The sequence below is a fragment of the Pseudorasbora parva genome, chromosome 17 (genome assembly GCF_024679245.1).
Source record: "Pseudorasbora parva isolate DD20220531a chromosome 17, ASM2467924v1, whole genome shotgun sequence".
NCBI lineage: Eukaryota > Metazoa > Chordata > Actinopteri > Cypriniformes > Gobionidae > Pseudorasbora > Pseudorasbora parva.
The window spans coordinates 27,732,657-27,754,092 of NC_090188.1; the positions used below are offsets into that span (position 1 = coordinate 27,732,657).

Consider the following 21,436-nt stretch of genomic DNA (forward strand, 5'->3'; position numbering starts at 1 on the left):
GGCTTTTCTAATTTTGTCAAAAGGAATTTGTCCCCAAACTTCTGTACTGAACAAAAATGTGTTCATTCATAAATATACATTTTCAAAGAAAACACATTTTTCCCCCAAGAAAGATCTTGATGTATATTAGATTTCTTTAATTGGATTCTAAAAATGTAATTGCTTGTAAGACCTTTCTATGCTGTAATGCACTGCCCCAAAAAGTCGCCGTTTGGATTTAAATAAGCAAATGCTTCAGAGTCTATGATAGGATCATTATTGCAGTGATTGTGAGGTTTTTTAGCATGTTATATATTTGGAAACACTTCTTCTAACCCTAATTGATGGACTGTGTAGCTTTTCATTTCTTGAACAACCGTGTAGATAAAGACACATCATGGCCATATTCCAGGATGACAATGTCAAGATACATCAGGCTCAAATTGTGAAAAAATGGTGTTGTTGGGGGCGGGGGGGGGGGAATCATGAGGAATCATTTTCACACATGAATTGGTACCTGACCTCATCACATCACAACATTTATTTCCATTTAGCATACACTTTTGGTCAAGATCTTTCAAGATTTTTCATCCTCCCTCTCTACCCTTCTTTCACAGTTTGATCCTAATGAATCTTGGCACAAACAACATCTCCCCCAAACCCACAAAAAAAATCTCTCATAAGAAATAAAAAATGGGCTTCCATAAGTTGCTTTCTGGGAAATAATTTGTCAAATAAATCAGCTACAATGCAGAACACACACATAACTGATGGAGTGACACCGGAACACATCCACGATGGAGAACAAATGCAAACACACAAAACACATATATAATGCTAAGTGCAGGTTTGACTATAATAATGTGTCATAATTGCAAAAAAATATATATACTTAAATATAAGTACAAAAAAAGCTTTTATAAAAATGTCAAATTAAAGTTTTTATTGTTATAATAATTCTTTTATAGTGTCTAACATAAATCTAAATAAATAAAAGACTTATAAAAAGATGTATACCCATGAGGAAATGGCAAATGAGCCATTGAGCAATGCTTTGAAGATACTGCTGTAGTGGAAATGTCATGTTATTTTAATTTTTAAAGGTGATTGTTCTCCAGTTGATGGCAGCAATCTTCCATTAAGCCACGGCACATTGTCCATGTTATCTCCAAGAAAGAAAATGAGAAATGTGGATCTTATTTAAATTGAATTTTAAATAAAACTTTTAAAAATAAAAATAAATGATTTGTATACATAAAAAACTAAACAAAAAACAGTTTAAATCCCCTCAGCACTGCACAAATGTAGAGTAAAAACATTAATAAAGCAAGTCCTCTCCATCTCTCACTCTTGGCAGACGGCTGGAGGAGAGTGGTTAAAGATATTCAAACCCTTTTTTTATGTGTATTAACTTGCACAGATTAATTGCTCACCCTAAGACCAGTAATGTTTGCTGACAAAGCAAATTTGATTTTGATTTTTCGATTTTGATTTTATTTTAATATAAATAAATAAAACTAATTTCAGAATCTTATTTATTGTAATCCTTTTAAAATATAGTTTATTGTCTTTATACTTGTACATGTTGAGTTCTTAAAAAAAATCTATACACACATGCTGAAAAACATACACTGCAGATCACAACGTACCTGAATCTTGACCGCAATGACAACAGAAATCAGCTCCTTGTCAAGTTCCTTCATCACAACTAGCTTCTTCAAAGTCAGACTACACAACCTACAGACAAAAACAACAGAGTTATTATATCACGCATATATGTGATTAGACATAACGTAATGGAAGAGTTATCTTTGCAATCACCCTTAAGTCATCCTAGGTGTTTCAGACGAATACAATCAGAGTTATATTAAACATGCCCTGGCTATTCCAAGCTTTATAATGGCAGTGAATTGTTGACTTATTTGTTACTTTATAAAGTAAAATGCAAAAAATGGTGTGCAATGTCGTTAGACGTAATGTTTCAACTGCGAGAGGCACTACACTTTTTCCGCAAGTTGAATACTGAAGGAAGCTAGACAATTTACTCTAAAGTTTTACATATGGATATTTTTCTTAAACAAACACATCACTTCGCTTTAGAAGGCCTTATTAACCCCCTGGAGCCATATGCAGCAGTTATGATGGATAGATGCACTTTTATGTATTTCAAAAACGAAGCAACATTTCACTGCCATTATAAAGGTTGGAAGAGGCAGGACATTTTTTTTATATAACTCTGAGTTTATTCACCTGAAAGAAGAATGTCATATACACATAGGGTGACTTGATGGTAAATCATGGGATCATTTTCATTTTGGGGTGAACTAACCCTTTAAAGATAAAAGGTAATGCAATAAAGGACAGAATTGTCATTTTTGGGTGAAGAGTTTGAGTCAAGCCCTCACTTGCCATTCACCAGTAAATGTTAACCAGAATGTGATCCATATGTTTGCTCCTCTAACAGGATGTGTGATGATAATCTTGTTTTCTAGATCCTGAGTTTCTTATCAGTAAGCCACTGTATGAATTTCCAAAGAAAACTCAATCTTCCCAAGATCTGCCAAACTAAACTATAAAACTGAACAGGGAAATTTCAACAATGCAGACAGGACCAAAGTAACTTTCAACTGGGACAGATCATAAAATAACTGGAACTCATGGGGCTGATGAAGTGGGGTCCGGGGATTTCAGTTCTCTGGAAACTTGCATACAAACTGTTTACAAAACGTTCCATTGAGATCCTGTCATTTCAATAAGAAGGAACCGCTCAAATAAGCCAAAACTGAAATCATGTAACTAAAACATAAAACACACACCCTCGCTCTGACACCGCAGTAAACCTGAACAATGTACTGAATGACACCCACCCTTTATCACATACAGGGATAACAAAAATGAAAAAAAGAATCAAAACTCCCACATTTGCGTTGCAGAGGCAAACATTTCCAGAATTTAAGGATTAGTAGACCAAAAAAAACAAGAAGTTATTTGCTGCTCTGACAGCCGCAGGCGGGCCAAATTTAAATATGCGCATATGCAAATTGCAGAGAATTACATTTGTTTCTCGCACAAAGCAATTGAAATGACTTCAGAAGATTTGGAATAGAATGTACAATTTGCATGTGGTGATTTTTGTTATTTATGGATCCAGACAGACCCATTTACTTTCATTGTATGGAAAAAAATTCACAATATCAATATATATAATCGAATGTGCACCCAGTGGAAGTAGGATGCAGAGGGTCCGTAGCCACCTCAACATCCAGACTACTCATGGAGATGGGAGAGCGCGGGAAAGCCCATCGGCAGGCAGTCAAAGACCTCTCCAGGGCCGCTGACAAAAAAGGAGCCAGTGGCTGTGGATTAAAGGAAAGGATTCCATCTGGGCCTTAGTGAGTTGAAGGGCGCCCACTTGATAACCCGAAGGGTGCCATCACTCATTTGACAACCCACAGAGTCTCATCTGTGCCTCAAATATGCATGTATTAAGGGATATCAATATCTAGTCTTAAACAAAAGACGATATTGTGATAGTATTAGAAATATATATTTTTTTAAAAAGTAAAAATAAATAAATAACGCTATCAGTCAAATATAAATTAAAAAGAAAATATACAGTTTTATAGTATAATGATAAAGGCTGTCGATTGGCATTGCATTAAAAATATACATTATCCTTATGAAAATACCTGAGATGGCTTAAAAAAAACACATAAATCTGTAAACACAATAATACTGTCGCAATGGCGTGTTAATTTTCCTCATGTTTAATAAGTCATAATGTCTCTATTTGCGTTTTATTCAGCTACAGCGATCCCTAGATGTCTTTGACAGGATTTCCTGGAACTTATTACTCTTGAGTCTCACTTGAAGACTTTCTGCACGAGGGCGCTCTCTGCTGTAGAGTATAATTGAAACATAAATCACACGTGCTCACCACAGGTATTCACATCTTTAATGGCTCGCACCGTCATGTGGTGCAGTTATGACGTCCTTTTTTAGGCTAACCAGCAGTTTGCATCACACTGGTTTGCTCGACAAAAACCCAATGGTATTTTTCCACAGGTTTTTGGATTATCGTAAAAAATAAAATAAAAACTACACCACTGTCCCACAACTTCAAAGTCACCATCACTTAGCCTCCGACAACTCTCAGTTTTTATCTATATAAAAAAAATGGAATAGTTTATAAGAGCACAATTATGAGCATAACGAGGCTGTAAAAGCCGACTGAGTTTACTTGCTCGGCATGATGACGTTTAACGTCCCCGACATCCTCTGTAGTCCCATTTAGCCACTTGTTAGCAAGAGTGCCTCGTCTCATCAAATCTGACAACACGCTTTTACGCGGCAGTAGCAGCTGCGCGCTGTGTATCTGCTTGTGTTTTACAGGTAGCAAACAACATTAAGGTGCAATAACAAACACCTACTGCATGTTGGGATATCAACCGGATACTGAAGCTGGGTTATTTATATCCTATTATTATTCATGTACTATTGATTAAGAATATTGCAGTTATAACCAATAGCGCTACTCTAACATCTCTTATTAACAGAATAATGATATTCATTTTTTTTAAATCACGGTTATCGTCAATAGACCGGTATATCCTGACCCGTGTAAGATCTCTTTTTGTTGGGGCTATAAAAAAAGCCATATTGCACTATGCCTTAAAGCAGAGAGAGTACCCCATCTCAGAAAATGAGATGATGTCAGTCATGCAGGAAGAGAGCCTGAGCAGAGATGAGCCAGGAATGTCAAAGTGGAAAGTGATCAAGGGACCAGAGAGGCCCTTAGAGGCGCCAGAGCAGCCTGAACAGAGAGAAAAGCCAATGGAGAAAGACCCACATGCATGCACCTAATAGAATATTAATAAGAAATGCGTTATATATTCAAATCACATACCAGGTACTACGAGGACAAGGAGGGGGGAGGGGGAGAGAGAGAGAGAGAGGAGGGGGGGGGGGGCACAGTACATTCTCTCGGGTGATCTGAAGGCTGGTATTGTTCACACACACACACACCACTCACTTTGACTCACACACAAACAAAAGCCATTCTTTTCCCCTGAGCGATTAGCATGCTAACACACAACAAAGGATCACACAGGGATTCGGAGTAGACTTTACATACATTCATTCCTCTCTCACAGCACATACACATACAAAACGGATTTAAAAATGTGATTTGTTTTTGTGGCTGTATAGCTGATAATATCCTCTAATTCTTCTTCAAAAAAAGGAGGGGAAAAAATGCAATTTCTGACATTAAAGCAAACCAAAAATGAGGCACATTTCCAGCCCAAGAACTCATTAATATAACAACAAAAATCCAATTTTTATAATATCTAGTACAGTAAGTACTTGGATATTACTTTAAATATTGGAATTCTTCCTGTCCAATATTTATATATATATATTAAAAAGAACATAAATTTATCATTAGAGATAATGCCATGTGTACTTACAATGCAAATACTTTTAAAATGAATTAGTATTTTTTCCATGCATTACAGTAAATGGGAATCCCTATTTTGTAGTACAATAGACTGCAGACAATTGGGGAAGTGGGGTTGTAAAACACTGGCATATTTCGTGTTAATCACACTCCATAAATTCCACACTTTAGTGTTAAACAGTCAACACACGTTATTTATAACAATTATATAAAATAAATAAATGATATTGGTGAAATCTGTGTCAGAGGTTGATCAACGAGACCACCAACAAACACAACAGGAAACAATGGCCACACATTCAAATTTATGTTCTGTTTTCTCAATACAAAGCCTGATTATTTCAGCTGGTGTGGTGTGAGGTGTGTGTGTGCTGTGTCTCATTACACACACACACTTTCTTTCTTTCTTTCTCACGTCAATCAAACCTCTCAAATAAATATGTAGGCCTATGACCTCCTATAAATATCTAAGAGCATTCAATGACCTTTCACAGAAGAATAGAGACTGTTCATCCTCTCTGGAGTTAAAGAAACATGTCTGACTCCATTCAGCTGGAGGCAAACTCAATCACAGCTCCATTACACACACTCTCCTACAGATACTGTGTGTTTCTCTCTGACAGATGCTGCAGAGACTCTGGAAGCATAGAGGGAATGAAAACAAAATCAATTTCATTCATTTCTCATCAGAAACCATCAGCTCCCATCACTCCTGACTCAGGTTACACACACACATCTACTGTAAGTTTCGGTCTGAAATGGCAGCGCTAAGGGTGAAATTGTGCTCAGGTTACGGGCCCGGACACACCGCCGGGATTAGCCAATGCATTAGAACACACAAGAGCTGACACCATCACTTCACAAGACTCACAGAGACACTGCATGTAGATTTACAAACCTGAAGTATGCAGCACTGGCAATCTTTACAGAAGAAAATGTCCATTACATCAATATAAATACCCTATGATCCATGCCATAATTTAACCGTGAAATGTATGATTTTTGCACAATTAGTGGGAGCAAACAGAATTGTAATTTGTTTTTTTTAGCACATGACTTCGATACCGTAACAACATTGGCTTTAAAGGTTTAGTTCACCCAAAAATGAAAAATCTTTCATTAATGACCCCAATGTCGTTCCACACCCGTAAGACCTCTGTTCATCCTCGGAACACAGTTTAAGGTATTTTAGATTTAGTCTGAGGCCTTTCTGTCCTTTGAATGTAAGTGTATGCCCGCTTGCTGTCCATGTCCAGAAGGTAATGAAAACATCATCACAGTAGTCCATATGTGACATCAGTTGGTAAGTTAGACTCCTTTGAAGCGTCGACAATACATTTTGGTCCAAAAATAACAAAACATACAAATTTATTCAGCATCGTCTTCTCTTCCACGTTTGTTTTCATATCTCAAATAAAGAATCAAACGGTTGTGAATCAGCAGTCGTGATTTATATCGCCAATATCACAAGATTTCAGGAGTTGCCAGTTTGACACGCGATTCGAATCTTGAATCATGACAATGCTGAATAAATTTGTATGTTTTGTTATTTTTGGACCAAAATGTATTGTCAACGCTTCAAAAGAGTCTAACTAACCAACTGATGTCACATATGGACTACTGTGATGATGTTTTCATTACCTTCTGGACGTGGACAGCAAGCGGGCATACACTTACATTCAATGGATAGAAAGGCCTCAGACTAAATCTACAATATTTGTGTTCCTGTGTAACTGTGTTCCGAAGATGAACAGAGGTCTTACGGGAGTGGAACGACATTGGGGTGAGTCATTAATGAAAGGTTTTTCATTTTTGGGTGAATTAACCTTTAAACAATGGCATGAGCTTAAGGCGGGACTAGTCTGACCAGTGTTGTTATTTTACGGGTTACTTCAGCGATTAGCATATGGCTTTGTATCAGTAGAAGCCCTGGAGTATAATCAAATGATTGTGCTTCCCCTCTTCATATCCCCCTGAGACGAGAGATTTATGCATTTTATTTCTGGAAAAATTCCTCCTATGATGCAAATTGACGCTATTCGATTGCATCATCTTTGGAATTTTTGGCCAGAGGCTAAAGACTACAGCCAGCGGCGGGAGGCAATTCCGTATGTGTTCAACTCGCACGGGGGATGGGAGATCACACTCACAGCAGCTCACATTTTCTGTCTTTTCTCAGTCTAGAAGGCACCAAATTCAAAAATAATTTCACATTTCTACTACAATAATGACCCAGTTTAAATACAGATTCATCTTTCCAGCGCTGAAGTACCCCTTTAAACTATTTAGAAATGTGGAAGGTGATTCTTAAATGACACACTTCACCTTCACGAAAGCAGTTCTCTTTCCATTACTGATGCATTTCCTGTTAAAAGTTATATGTAATTATAATTAAATATAAAATTGAAATTTTCGTATGAGCCATCATTGTCAGGTTCAGATAGTTTGAGGGGAAGGGACTATATATCTTCACGGATCCAAAAATTTGTATCCGAACTCGAATAGACCCATAAATGTACCCGTCTATTATTTGAAAGTTGGAAAGTTTGCTGAATGTCTAATGCATATGGTGCACTTATCTGTAAACACTTCAGGAGTTTCAAAGACATCATCTGATTGGTTGAATTCTAGAGGATGTCCGCGAGACGTGTGTTTTCCTTTTTTTAACAGTCTGCCTGGAAACAAATGGCGTGACTCCAAACTCCCTTGTGAAAGAAGAACACTGTCGTATTTACAGCTGTGACAATGAGTGGTTACCAGGATCGACTAAACACGATTTTTCAAAGTATGTGAAGTCTGCAGTCCCAATGTTGCAGTGAACTTACACAACGTTCTTGAATTAATCATTTGATGCAAGCCGGTCTGTTATTTTGTTTTAGGGAATTTACTTTTTCACACCCATAAACATGACGCAGAACAAAACAAGCTCTGGTCCTCTCTGGCGGTCATTGACCAATGAAAGCTGTGATAGAGTCCAGGACCCTCATTTATCAACATTGCGTAGAAAAGGTTCTATATTTTGTCCTACGAATGAAATTTAGAATGTATCTAAGTACAAGAAAATCTGTATTTATCAAACGTGCTCACAGTTCTTATGCAAATGAGTAAGCAATCACTGATAAATCCTACATGTGTGCAAGACCGTTCAAGTTCACAGTCATTAGCATTTGAAAACGCCTCCAATGAACAATATATGGTGACAATTCCCTGTGAAAATCACGTGATGGTGTTTTTTAATAACCACAACAATGAAAAAGAGAGCAAAGAAGAGGAACTTCACAAACAAATTGAGTCACGCAATGACATTTATCAAACTACAAATTTGCATCACAAATGATTTGCATGTTAACAAAACAAAACCCTTTTTTATTACATCATTAAATACGTTGGTTGATGGTGCGTTTAAATGGCGATGAGGGTGTAGTCTATGGCTCCAATTATGTTTGGGAATCTGGCAATAGCATGAAAGCCACATTTTATTTCATCTTGTTGAGGACTTCGGTAAGGGAACTGGATGTAGGTTAGGGCCAAGCAAATAACTGCATCCAATATTTGTCACAGCTAGTGGTGTAACGATAAACTCATGTCATGTTTCGATATAATCACGATACGATATGCATCCCGATATCTCTGTTGTGCTGAATTTCGACCCCCTGCCAAAATTATTAGCCTCCTCGTTGAAGTTGCTACCTGATTGCCTAATCCTAACCCCACCCCTAATCCTAATCCCTCCCCCACACCTACTCCTAAACCTACCAAAGCGGGGTAATAATCTGGTAGCGATCAGAATGCATCACAACACAAGCAGTCCGTGCACTTCTGATGATCAATGCAATACGTTACAGTTCTAAATCGCAAGAAAGCATGTCAAAATGACCGTGTGGCAAGGGGGGCGTGGTTCAGCGAGGTCTGCAGCGGGAGAGAGGGCCGCGGGACGAGCGGTAAGTGAGTGGGTTGGACGCAGATTAATAACACCTGTCTCTTGTTCCAGCAATGAGCGCGGAGACGGGATAAAACACCAGCGGAACCGGAGACCAGGGAGAGAGAGAGTCGGACTGTTGATGCGACCCACTGAGTTATCCGGAACCCGGAAGTGCGTGACCCGGAAGTGAAACTGAGACTGAGCATATGAGAAACAGACACACGCTGAAGTGTGCACGTTGTGATTTGAGTTTGAAAATAAAGAGCATCAACAGTCCTGCCGACCCCCGTGTCCTCTTCCTTCCTCCTATACGAACATTGCTACACTGGTGCCGAAACCCGGGAAGGAAGCAGGACAGCGCCGCCGCCATGACAACGCCCTCCGCCTCGCCATTTGCGGATGTCATCAACTCCCTCGCGGTCCTCCACCAGGAACACCATCAGGCATTGCTGGACCTTCGGACCGAACAGGAGCGCCGCTTCGAGGCGATCGTCCAAGGCCAGCAAGAGGACCGCGAGCGGTTCCGGAGCTGGATGGACCGGGAGGTTCGCGCCGAGGCCGCTGGGCGGGCCAGCGCACCGGTTCACGTGCCCCTCCAGAAGATGGGGCCGGAAGACGACCCGGAGGCCTTCGTGGATCTATTCCAGAAGGCCGCGGAGGCCTGCGGGTGGCCCCGGGCACAGTGGCCGGTGCGCCTCATCCCCCTTCTATCCAGCGAAGCCCAGGCGGCCGCGCAACAACTACCGGTCGCGAACCTCCTGGACTACGACGACCTGAAGAGGGCCATACTTCAGCGGGTCGGCCGGACCCCAGAACAACACCGACAGCGTTTCCGCTCCCTGGAGTGGGGTGAGTCCGGTCGACCCTTCGCATTGGCCCAACAGCTCCGGGACGAGTGCCGCAGATGGCTTCTGGCCGGCGGCAGCGACGTGGACCATGTTGTCGATCTGGTGGTGCTGGAGCAGTTTATCACTCGGCTCCCCAGGAAGGCGAGGAGGGGGGCGACGCGAGTGCAGCTTGGGGAGACTGAGACGGGACCCTTGAGGACAGCTGCAGCGGAACCGAGCGGGATCGAGAGACTGATTCTCTCGGACCGCGATGACTTTCCGCTGGAGCAGTCACAAGATGAGACCCTCAAAAATGCCTTCCAACAGGTCCGATCGATTGACGGTCAGTCTCTCCAACCTGCCTTGCCTGTCTCGTATCCATATTTTGCCATAATTAAGGATCGGTTGTATCGAGTGACCCAAGACACTCAGACAAAGCTAGATACAACCCAGCTGTTAGTACCAAAGAGCCGCCGGGAAATGCTTTTCCAGGCGGCTCATTCTAACCCAATGGCGGGCCACCTGGGACAGGCGGCCACGCTGAATCGTTTAATGACCCGATTTTTTTGGCCAGGCATTCATGACAATGTGCGCAGGTGGTGCGCGTCTTGTCCGGAATGTCAGTTGGTGAATCCACTGGCCGCCCCAAAAGCGCCATTGCGCCCCCTTCCATTAATGCAGGTCCCCTTCGAGAGAATTGCGATGGACCTCATCGGGCCATTAGAGCGATCCGCACGCGGACATCGTTTTGCGCTAGTTATCGTGGACTACGCAACACGATATCCGGAAGCAGTGGCTCTCCGCAACATCTCGGCGAAGAGTGTTGCGGACGCACTGTTTCGTTTAATCTCCCGGGTGGGGATTCCGAAAGAAATCCTCACTGATCAAGGCACGGCGTTTATGTCACGCACGTTAAGCGAATTGTACGGATTATTGGGCATTAAATCCATTCGAACCAGCGTCTATCACCCACAAACAGACGGCTTGGTCGAACGATTTAATCGCACTCTTAAATCCATGATCCGTAAATTCGTACAGGAAGACGCCAAAAATTGGGATCGGTGGTTAGAACCCCTCTTATTTGCTGTGCGCGAGGTCCCGCAAGCCTCCACGGGGTTTTCCCCCTTCGAGCTTCTCTACGGTCGACAGCCACGGGGGGTGCTGGACGTCCTACGAGAAACTTGGGAGGAGGGGGCCTTCGTTGGCCAAAAACGAAATTCAGTACGTCATGGACTTGCGAACAAAACTCCACACATTGGGGCGGCTATCTAGGGAGAATTTGTTGCAAGCCCAGGACCGCCAGAGCCGGTCATATAACAGGGGTACTAAACTGCGCAAATTCACACCGGGAGAGAAAGTGCTCGTTCTACTCCCAACGTCGAGCTCAAAATTAATGTCAAAGTGGCAGGGGCCGTTTGAGGTCGCACGGCAGATAGGAGAGCTCGATTATGAAGTGATATGATCCGATAGGAACGGGGCACGTCAAATATACCACCTCAATCTGCTAAAAAAATGGAATGAGGTGGAATCGGTGTTGTTGGCAACGGTGATCGGGGGAGAGGATGATCTCGGGCCAGAGGCGAGCATTAAAGCGCAATCAGTCGCGTTGGCCCCTGGGGGAGATCACCTCTCACCGTTACAACTCGCTGATTTATCGAAATTGCAGGCGGAGTTCGCTGACGTGTTCTCGCCCCTACCGGGACGTACCGACTTGATTCAGCACCATATCAAGACCGAGCCGGGCGTGGTAGTTCGCAGCCGGCCGTATCGCTTGCCTGAACACAAGAAAAAAGTAGTTCAGGACGAATTAGGCGCAATGCTCGACATGGGAGTAATCGAGGAGTCCAACAGTGACTGGGCGAGCCCGATAGTTTTGGTCCCCAAAACAGACGGCTCGGTCAGGTTCTGTGTGGACTACCGCAAGGTGAACGCTGTGTTGACGAGTTGCTTGATCGGTTAGGCATGGCTCGATTTTATTCGACACTGGACTTAACAAAGGGCTATTGGCAGATCCCCTTGTCTCCATTGTCCAAAGCCGTTTGGATTACACCAATTTGTCACGCTTCCTTTCGGCTTGTTCGGGGCGCCCGCAACCTTCCAGCGACTCATGGATAGGATTTTGCGTCCCCATGCTGCATATGCTGCTGCGTACCTGGATGACATAGTGATTTATAGTCACGATTGGCAGCGGCATATGCAGCATGTGAGGGCGGTCCTGAGGTCGCTGAGGAGAGCGGGGCTCACGGCCAATCCGAAGAAGTGTGCGATTGGGCGGGTGGAAGTAAGGTATCTGGGCTTCCACTTGGGTCATGGGCAGGTGCGTCCCCAAATTGATAAGACTGCCGCAATTGCAACCTGTCCGAGACCCAAGACCAAAAAGGAGGTAAGACAGTTCTTGGGGCTGGCGGGATATTATAGACGGTTTATACCAAATTATTCGGACCTCACCAGCCCTTTGACTGATCTTACTAGAAAGGGGCTACCAGATACGGTCCAGTGGACGGAGCCGTGTCAACAGGCTTTTACCCAAGTAAAGGCTGCTCTATGTGGCGGGCCGCTTTTACACTCCCCTGACTTTTCTCTCCCTTTCTTGTTGTAGACTGACGCGTCGGACAGGGGGCTGGGCGCAGTCCTGGCCCAGGAGGTGGAGGGGGGAGAGCGGCCGGTGCTGTACATTAGCCGTAAGCTCTCCAAGAGGGAAGCTAAGTACAGCACTAGGGCTGTAACGATATGCGATATGAAATCGAAATCGCAATACGCAGGTCCACGAACCTGTATCGCGATGTGTGAAGGCAGAATCGCGACACACCCCTTCCAACTCCCAGAATTATCATTCCTGTCCAGGTCCAACTTTAAAGTCAGCAGTATGGCAACATTTCAGCTACACAGTGGAGAACAAGGATGGCAATCGTGTAGTTGACAAGACCCACACAATTTGCCGTAAGTGTTTCAAGAAGCTTCCCCAACCGGCTGGCAACGTGGTGCGAGCGTGGCGTTTCTGTTGCGTGTCATCCGCGGGGCGGCTGCGTGGCGTTTTCTCTTTCTTTGCACACCAGAAGCATGTCTGACGCGGCGCTTCTGTTGGTATTGATGTACAGGAGGCCCTATACTTCATGTTAAATATATATTGCCTATTGGTACCGCAAAGAAAACGTCGGCAGTAGCCTATTGACCATACAGATATATGGTATTGACGGCAAAATAGGCTACAGAATACTGTACAGAATAAAACTGTTTTGTCCCCCCCATATCAAGGTTTGTATCGTACCGTGGGTCAAAAATCGTGATACGAACCGAATCGTGAGTTTGGTGTATCGTTACAGCCCTATACAGCACCATAGAAAAGGAGTGTTTGGCCATCAGATGGGCCGTTCTCACTCTCCGCTATTACCTCCTGGGGCGGGAGTTCACTCTCTGTTCAGACCACGCTCCTCTCCAATGGCTCCACCGCATGAAGGATACCAACGCGCGGATCACCCGTTGGTATCTGGCTCTTCAGCCGTTTAAGTTCAAGGTGGTCCACAGGCCGGGTGCTCAGATGGCTGTGGCCGATTTCCTCTCCAGAAATGGGGGGGGGGGGGGCTGCAGGCCGGACGGCTCCCCGGCCTGAGTCGGGCGGTGGGGGTATGTGGCAAGGGGGGCGTGGTTCAGCGAGGTCTGCAGCGGGAGAGAGGGCCGCGGGACGAGCGGTAAGTGAGTGGGTTGGACGCAGATTAATAACACCTGTCTCTTGTTCCAGCAATGAGCGCGGAGACGGGATAAAACACCAGCGGAACCGGAGACCAGGGAGAGAGAGAGTCGGACTGTTGATGCGACCCACTGAGTTATCCGGAACCCGGAAGTGCGTGACCCGGAAGTGAAACTGAGACTGAGCATATGAGAAACAGACACACGCTGAAGTGTGCACGTTGTGATTTGAGTTTGAAAATAAAGAGCATCAACAGTCCTGCCGACCCCCGTGTCCTCTTCCTTCCTCCTATACGAACATTGCTACAGACCGCTCTCAAACTGTAAATGTTTAGCTCATCCAATCATTTTCATGTTGTTTTCGAGCATCATGCAATAATTTGAACGTCCGTGACAGTATGTGCGTCGTTGTAAATCTGTTCATCATAATCGTTTGTCTCTCTTCAGAAGACCTGGATTTGGGTTAGACACTCCATTAGTTATTTTTACGATGCTTTTATCACATTTTTGGATCTTTTAAGTTTGAGAGGAGTAATGGACTTTAAATGGAGGGACAGAAATCCTTCAGGTTTCATAAAGAATATCTTCATTTGTGTTTGGAAGTTAAACAAAAAACAACATGATGGCGAGTATGACAGAATTTACATTTGTGGTACATTTGTAAATTTGTGTTTGGGTGATTATACCTTATAAATAGGCCTACTACAGAAAATTGAGCCTTGGATAAAACAACTCTATATCGCAAATCATACAGTCATGCACATCAGCAATACATAGGTCACATTTTTATCTCAGAATATATCATTTAACGATATCATTAGACCCCTAGTCACAGCTGTCTTTTATAGGGTTTGACTGTTGATACAAATTACCCATTGTGTTTAAAACTACAAATATTATAAACTGAGTGTTTTATAATTAAAGGAAACACAGGACATGTGGATTTCTTAAAGGGTTACTTCAGCGATTTAGCATTTGGCTTCGTATCAGTAGAAAGTATATTCGAATGATCGAATATCCCCTCATATTCCCTGAGATGAGAGATTTATGGATTTTGTTTCTGGAAAAAAAAACATCAGATGACACAAATATCCTCAATTTAGGTAGCCTAGAAATCTAGACGCACCCTATAGCGGCTGCAAATTTAATCTGCCCGCGAGTGTCATCTAGCAACTCTCAATACCCTTCTGAGCTGTAAATGCCAAACTCTTGCCGGGCCAATCACATCGTGTATAGTCGGTGGGCGGGGCCATAATGACGACGGCCGAGTTGCGTTTGCGTGCTTCTAGTAAACACAGAAACTGGCGAACGGCGGCGGTCTTTCGAATCAGCTTTGACTGGGCTTGTCAGGCTACAATTTAGGTCCAAAGGCTAAAGACTACAGCAAGAGGGAGCTATTTCCGCATGTTTCCAACCCGCGCACTGGGAGTGGGATCTCACGCACAGCTCAGCTCACTGCTGCGGGCATTCATCTAAACGGAGCGGTGCGGAGCAATGAGTATTTAAATTTTTCCAATTAATTCCTATGAAAGTTATGCTTCCAAAGGTATGAACACACGCTGTGAATGTATGCAGCAAGCGTCCTTACCTCAGCTCTAGTGATGTAATCTGACTCCTCGTGCGTTTGTGCTGTGACTCTCGTTTGGCTCATTCACATTATATTGAACAGACATTCATTTTTTAATTGTAGTGTCTGTTCTCTAACTGAACTGATTTTATGAAAACGAATGCGGTGGTTAAGTGGTCCAGTAATCCAGCAGCAGTGGCTTTGGGAGTGGCCTCGTAGGGCAGCAAAGCAAGTGCATTCTGGGAGTTGTTGTCGTTCATCCCCATGAGACAAAAATACTCTCTGTCTTTTCTTAGTCTTGAAGGCACCAAATTCAAAAATAATTTCACATTTCTACTACATTAATGACCCAGTTTAAATGCAAAGCTTAATGCTAAATCACTGAAGAAATCCTTTAATGCATACTGTGACACTCTTAAATGCTTTTTATGTGTAGTATTGCTATTCTACCACTAGATAATCTGCGTAAGCTCGCTCAGAGGTGTGCTTATATTACAGACATTTCTACGTATAAGTACAAGTTGGTAGATCCCACACTTTAGGTGAAACCATTCTTAGTTTGCCATTACGCACAAATCTGAGGGCCCAGACCTTCTGCTGTCAGTCTGAAGGTCAGGCTATGCGAGACTAGACCCGACCCGACCCGCACATATTCCACTGCAAAAGGCTTTTAACAAGTCAAATAGTAAGCAAGTTGCAAAAAAAAAAAACCTTTTGTCTTACTTAATGTTAGTAGCCTCCTCCCTCGTACCTTACTGTGATGCATACAATCCTTGCCAAGAAAGTTCCATCCATGTTATTCATCTCTTGCCGACTGAAAGAGCATGGTTAATATACTCATTATTCCAGCTTCAAAAATCCACTTCTTGTCATGGCGACAGATGACAAATGAGACTTTGCAGTTTTGCTTTTTTTTCTCTCTCTCTCGAGTCAACTCACATAATAACTTCACATAACTTTGACTGTTTGCCCATTTGAACAAAAATAATGATTGCTTGTTCAGGGCCATGGCCACTGACGTTAGCATTACTTATTTGTTATGTGCTCTCTGGGCATGACTGACCAAAAATGTTAGATATAACAATATAGACAGCTCATTAATATTATTCTAAAAATGGGAGAAAGAAAGTGCAAGGTGCGGTTTGGCGGAAAAAGCCTGCCTCCGTGAAGACCTCTAGAAGGCACGTTCTTATGCTAAAGACCATTTCATTAAACAGAGAATAGTGCATGATGAGTCATCAATATTTGGGGTATATGATATTTTCCTGGAAGAGACTGCAAATTTTAACTACACACCATCACATTTCTACACCAGTAGAGATTGCCTCAAAGCTAACACACATGGACTAAAAACGCTTCGATTTCATTGTTTGTTTATGTGCCTTTAAAGCGAGTATGGTTTTGAAGGGCCGTTTCCATGCTGGAATAGTGTGTATGTGATCTCATCAGAATGACGGTCCAAATATTCTGCATGTGTCTGAAAGTGAGTAAACCCCAGAGAGGTGACCTACTTTTACTTCTGGAAGCTAAAAACACACACAGGTCCTTACACACATTCACTACAATATTCTAATAAGGTCAGCTTGGTCCTAATTAGCTCAATTTCAAATACTTGAACACTCCTTAGTGTAACTGATGGAAGGGACACACACCAAGAAAGCCTATAATTCATTTATCTTAAGTTTTCACTGATATAAAAGGCACATGACTGGTTGGTGCACGCATGCACGCACACACACACACACAGTCAACACACAGTTTGTTTTTGTGACATATCATGGGGACATTCCATAGGCTTAATGGTTTTTATACTGTACAAACCGTATTTTCTATACCCTTACACTGCCCCTAAACCTACCCATCACAGGAAACATCCTGCATTTTTACTTTCTAAAAAAATCATCCTGTATGATTTATAAGCATTTTGAAAAGGCTTGTAACTGTAACATACCCATGTCATTATACACATTTGGGTCCTCATATGTCACAAAAACATTTTTTAATGGAATTGTATAATGGCTGAAATAAGGTCTGTGGTGAACACAAGCTCAAGACACTTGCATGTTTTATTCTACGACATAAAATACACCAGTATTACCCCACTCATGATTTTTTGAAGCCGATATTTGTCTTTAAAAGGGCTGTTGCTAACACTGAATGGTTACAGAGGCTGTTGATGGGATTAATCATGACGCCGAACAAGTAAACTTAGTCTGCTTTCACGGCCTCATAATACTCATAATTAAGCTCTTATAAACTAGTCTAACTCAAACATTCTGGGAAAGGATTGTCGAGGCTGTGTGATGGCGACGTTGAAGTCGAGTGACCGTGGTGTAGGCCTCGGTGTAGTCTGTTTACAGCTAACCTTTAGCCTTTAACTTCCGGCAACTGCATAAAAAAAATTCATAAAAGTTGTTAAAAAAACCTGAAAATTATCGACAAAACATGCAAATATCGTAAACTCACACACACACCCTATTGGGTTTTTAATGGAGGAAACCAGTGTAATGCTAACCCAGCGGTTGGCCTAAAAAGTGACATCATACCTGCACAATTCTATTGCATCCTGCACAATTCTATTGTCAATCTCAAAAAATGTGTTTTAGGGTTTTAAGACCCTTCAATCTTTTGCAAACCACTGTATGCAAATTTAGGATATGCCACAGTTTTTACCAAGAAAATGTTATGCATGCTTGATATTTTCTACAAAACTTTTTTATCTGAAACTCTAAATTATGTGTTTGAACTTTAAAGACCGTCAAAAATGTAGCAAAAAGTGAAGACAATCTGTCCCAAACAATGCAATAAAACTGTGTGTGTGAGAGACAGATATGTACTATATAAACAGTAATTCATGCACAGTAGATATGATTGCATTTCACCCTGGTGAGATTACAGGAGTCCCTGACCTGTGGATGACAGATAGACAGAAAAAAAACGACCACTGATCCTCTTAAGATGGACAGACAGACAGACAGGCAGGAGAGATCGAGTTAACCTAAGCCTTTAATGCTTGATAACATAAACCGAAGCAAACAATCCGTCGGTGTTTCACCTGAACACAAGTACATGTTTCTCTGGACACAGTTGACTTCATTCAGCTCATTAGTCGCAGCTGCGTGTGTGTGTGTGTGTGTGTGTTAACTTCCAGAGAACTGCAGTTAAAGACTAACACATGCTGAAAACATTTGAGTCAACATGCATCTCTTTCCCTTGTAAAAACAACTGACCTACATTTTCTTACTTTCTCACTGAGTCAACACACACACACACACACACACACACACACACACACACACACACACACACACACACACACACACACACACACACACACACACACACACACACACACACACACACACACACACACACACACACACACACACACACACACACACACACAAACACAAACACAAACACACACACACACACACACACACACACACAAAGCCTTTAATTGCTCCTACTGCAGAAACGCATACTATATTACAATGTAAGTCTTTATTTTTAACACATTATAAATGCCCCACAACTACAGCTATGCATTCAGTGACAAGTACTTGCAACACACTTTATGTATGAATATTATTAGACGAAGGTGGCATTCATTTTCAAGACAGCAGATACATCTTTAGGTCCTATAGGCCTAAGTAAAATAGGCCAATATCCAATTGATCATGACACCCTAGAATATTTCTAGATGGTCTACTTATTGTTAAAAATACCAAAACAAGTCTTTATAATCATTAGGCTATACGGCTAATATTTCCATATCTTGCTCTAAAAAAAGAAAAGAAAACAATAAAGACAACTGTTCAAAAGTAGAAATGAACACTTTCCAAATTTTTAAAAGAGACCGTAAAGACACTTAATGTTACTAAATATTACCATTTCAAATAAATGCTCCCTTTAAAACTTGAATGTGTGACATGTATCAGTTTCAACAAAAAAATATAAAGCACCACAGCTGTTTTCAACACATAATAAGAAATGTTTCTTGAGCTGCAAATCAGCATATTAAAATGATTTCTGAAGGATCATTTGACACTGAAGACTGGAGTAAATGATGCTGAAAGTTCATCTTTGCCATCACAGGAATACATTTACATAAATTAATATATTTAGAAATACATTAAAATAGAAAATAAGATTTTTTGTTTTTACATTTTTTAACAAAAAAATATGAAATCATCATCAAATAAATACAGCCGATTTTTTTAAAGGAAATCTTTACGGTAGTGTGCACCATTCAGAATGTGATATGATGCATTTAAACAATGTTTACCAAAAAACTGTGCCATGAAGTAATTGTAAAAAAATTGTAAAGTTAATTGCGAGCTAAGTACTACTGAGGAAAATTGAAAAAACACAGCGTGACACCCATTTGAATACGTACGGCTATAAATCTGAGATCATCGGCCTCACTAAATGACTAGTCAGTTGTTGGATAACTAGTCAACCATGGTGACCCATCCTTAGTATATAACAATTAAGTCTGAATGACTATACTTCACACGCTTAGCAGGAGAGAAGAACAACTAAACGGCTCTGAAATGCAGAACAGAAAACAGTGCAGCTGACTGAAAAATGCACTTATTTACATAATTGTGCATTGTTTTCATATCCAGTGTTTGGTTGAACACCGTGTTACCTGCTGTCTTTACACAACAAACAGACACACCTGCAATGATCAGGAATGGAGTTTCACTGTGGTCACAGCTTTATTTAAACACAAAACCGATGTGCCCCACTGCCGTGTGGTCGTGCACATGTGATCAAGATATCCGTGCTAGTTTTGCATTCTTGATAACCATAATTCAAAGACCTACTGCTGCTGGCTCACACCAGGGCTTCTGGGAAAGAGCAGGTCATGGTCCACAAACCAGCTATTTTTGTCTTTGGAGTGCAGACTCTCAGAATCCACAGGGTGTAAGGCATCTGTTCTTTAGGGTGTGCTCAGATGCCATTTTGGTCTGGAATCTTCTGAATCTCTGGACCTCACGGTGATTCAGATGATCAGTCTTTACAAAGCTTCCTGCACAGCTAATAGACTATGAACAATGATCAACAGAGTTTAAAATAAATAATTTCAGCACAAAAATAGCAATGCAAATGAAGGTAACTTGGTTTATGAAGAAGGATCTTGGTGACTTTAAAGGAATTGCTCACCCTAAAAAATGTCATCAATGACTCATGTTGTTCTAAACCCGTATGACTGCTTTCTTCAGACCAGAAGCAGGATTACTGACTTCATTTTTGGCCACATGCAAATAATTAAATGCAGACAGCAGCACAGCTCTGCTAAAAAACATCAAACGCCAGATCATATGGTTGCTCTCACAGAACCTGATGAACTGGGTTTAATATGATGCAGGTGTAAAATAAGACATCAGCAAACATTCAAAACAAAAACAGAGGAAGCGTGTGTGTGTGTGTGTGTGTGTGAGTCCCAGATATAGAGGTGTGTGTGTGTGTGTGTGTGTGTGTGTGTGTGTGTGTGTGTGTGTGTGTTACACTGGAGACCAAATGTCCCCACAATGTTATATAAATCTAAGATCACTGTGTCACATTGTGGGGACCGCTAAATGGATTCACAAACATACTAAATTATGTTTTTTTGACAATTTAAAAATGCGTGTGTGTATTATTGCAATTTAAAATAAATGTTTTTTTTATCTGAATATATTATAAAATGTAATTTATTCCTGTAATGAATTCAAAGCTAAATTTTCAGCATCATTACTCCAGTCTTCATCCTTCAGAAATCATTCTAATATGCTAATTTGGTGCTCAAGAAACATTAAATTTATGTATGTTTAAGTTCTGCTGCTTTATATTTTTGTTGGACTTCAATGGCTCAAATTCATCAAGCACATAAACGCCTTGTAATAGTTAATGCGCAAATTAAATTTCAAGTAACCGTATTTTACACATGCATTGAAAACCTCTATTCTAAGAAGCCAGAGAAAATTCCTGAGGGAACTTAGCAAATT

At 41.6% G+C, this 21,436-nt stretch overlaps 1 protein-coding gene across 6 annotated transcripts in view; it reads right to left on the reverse strand.

Moving 5' to 3' along the window:
- Positions 1-21,436, reverse strand: part of pacs2 (phosphofurin acidic cluster sorting protein 2) — a 57,743-nt gene that overhangs the window by 24,872 nt on the left and 11,435 nt on the right. For all 6 annotated transcript variants that reach the window (XM_067422075.1, XM_067422071.1, XM_067422073.1 and 3 more), the window contains exon 2: positions 1,629-1,716. In XM_067422075.1, coding sequence (XP_067278176.1) covers positions 1,629-1,716 — 88 coding nt within the window. The remainder of the gene's footprint in view (positions 1-1,628; positions 1,717-21,436) is intronic.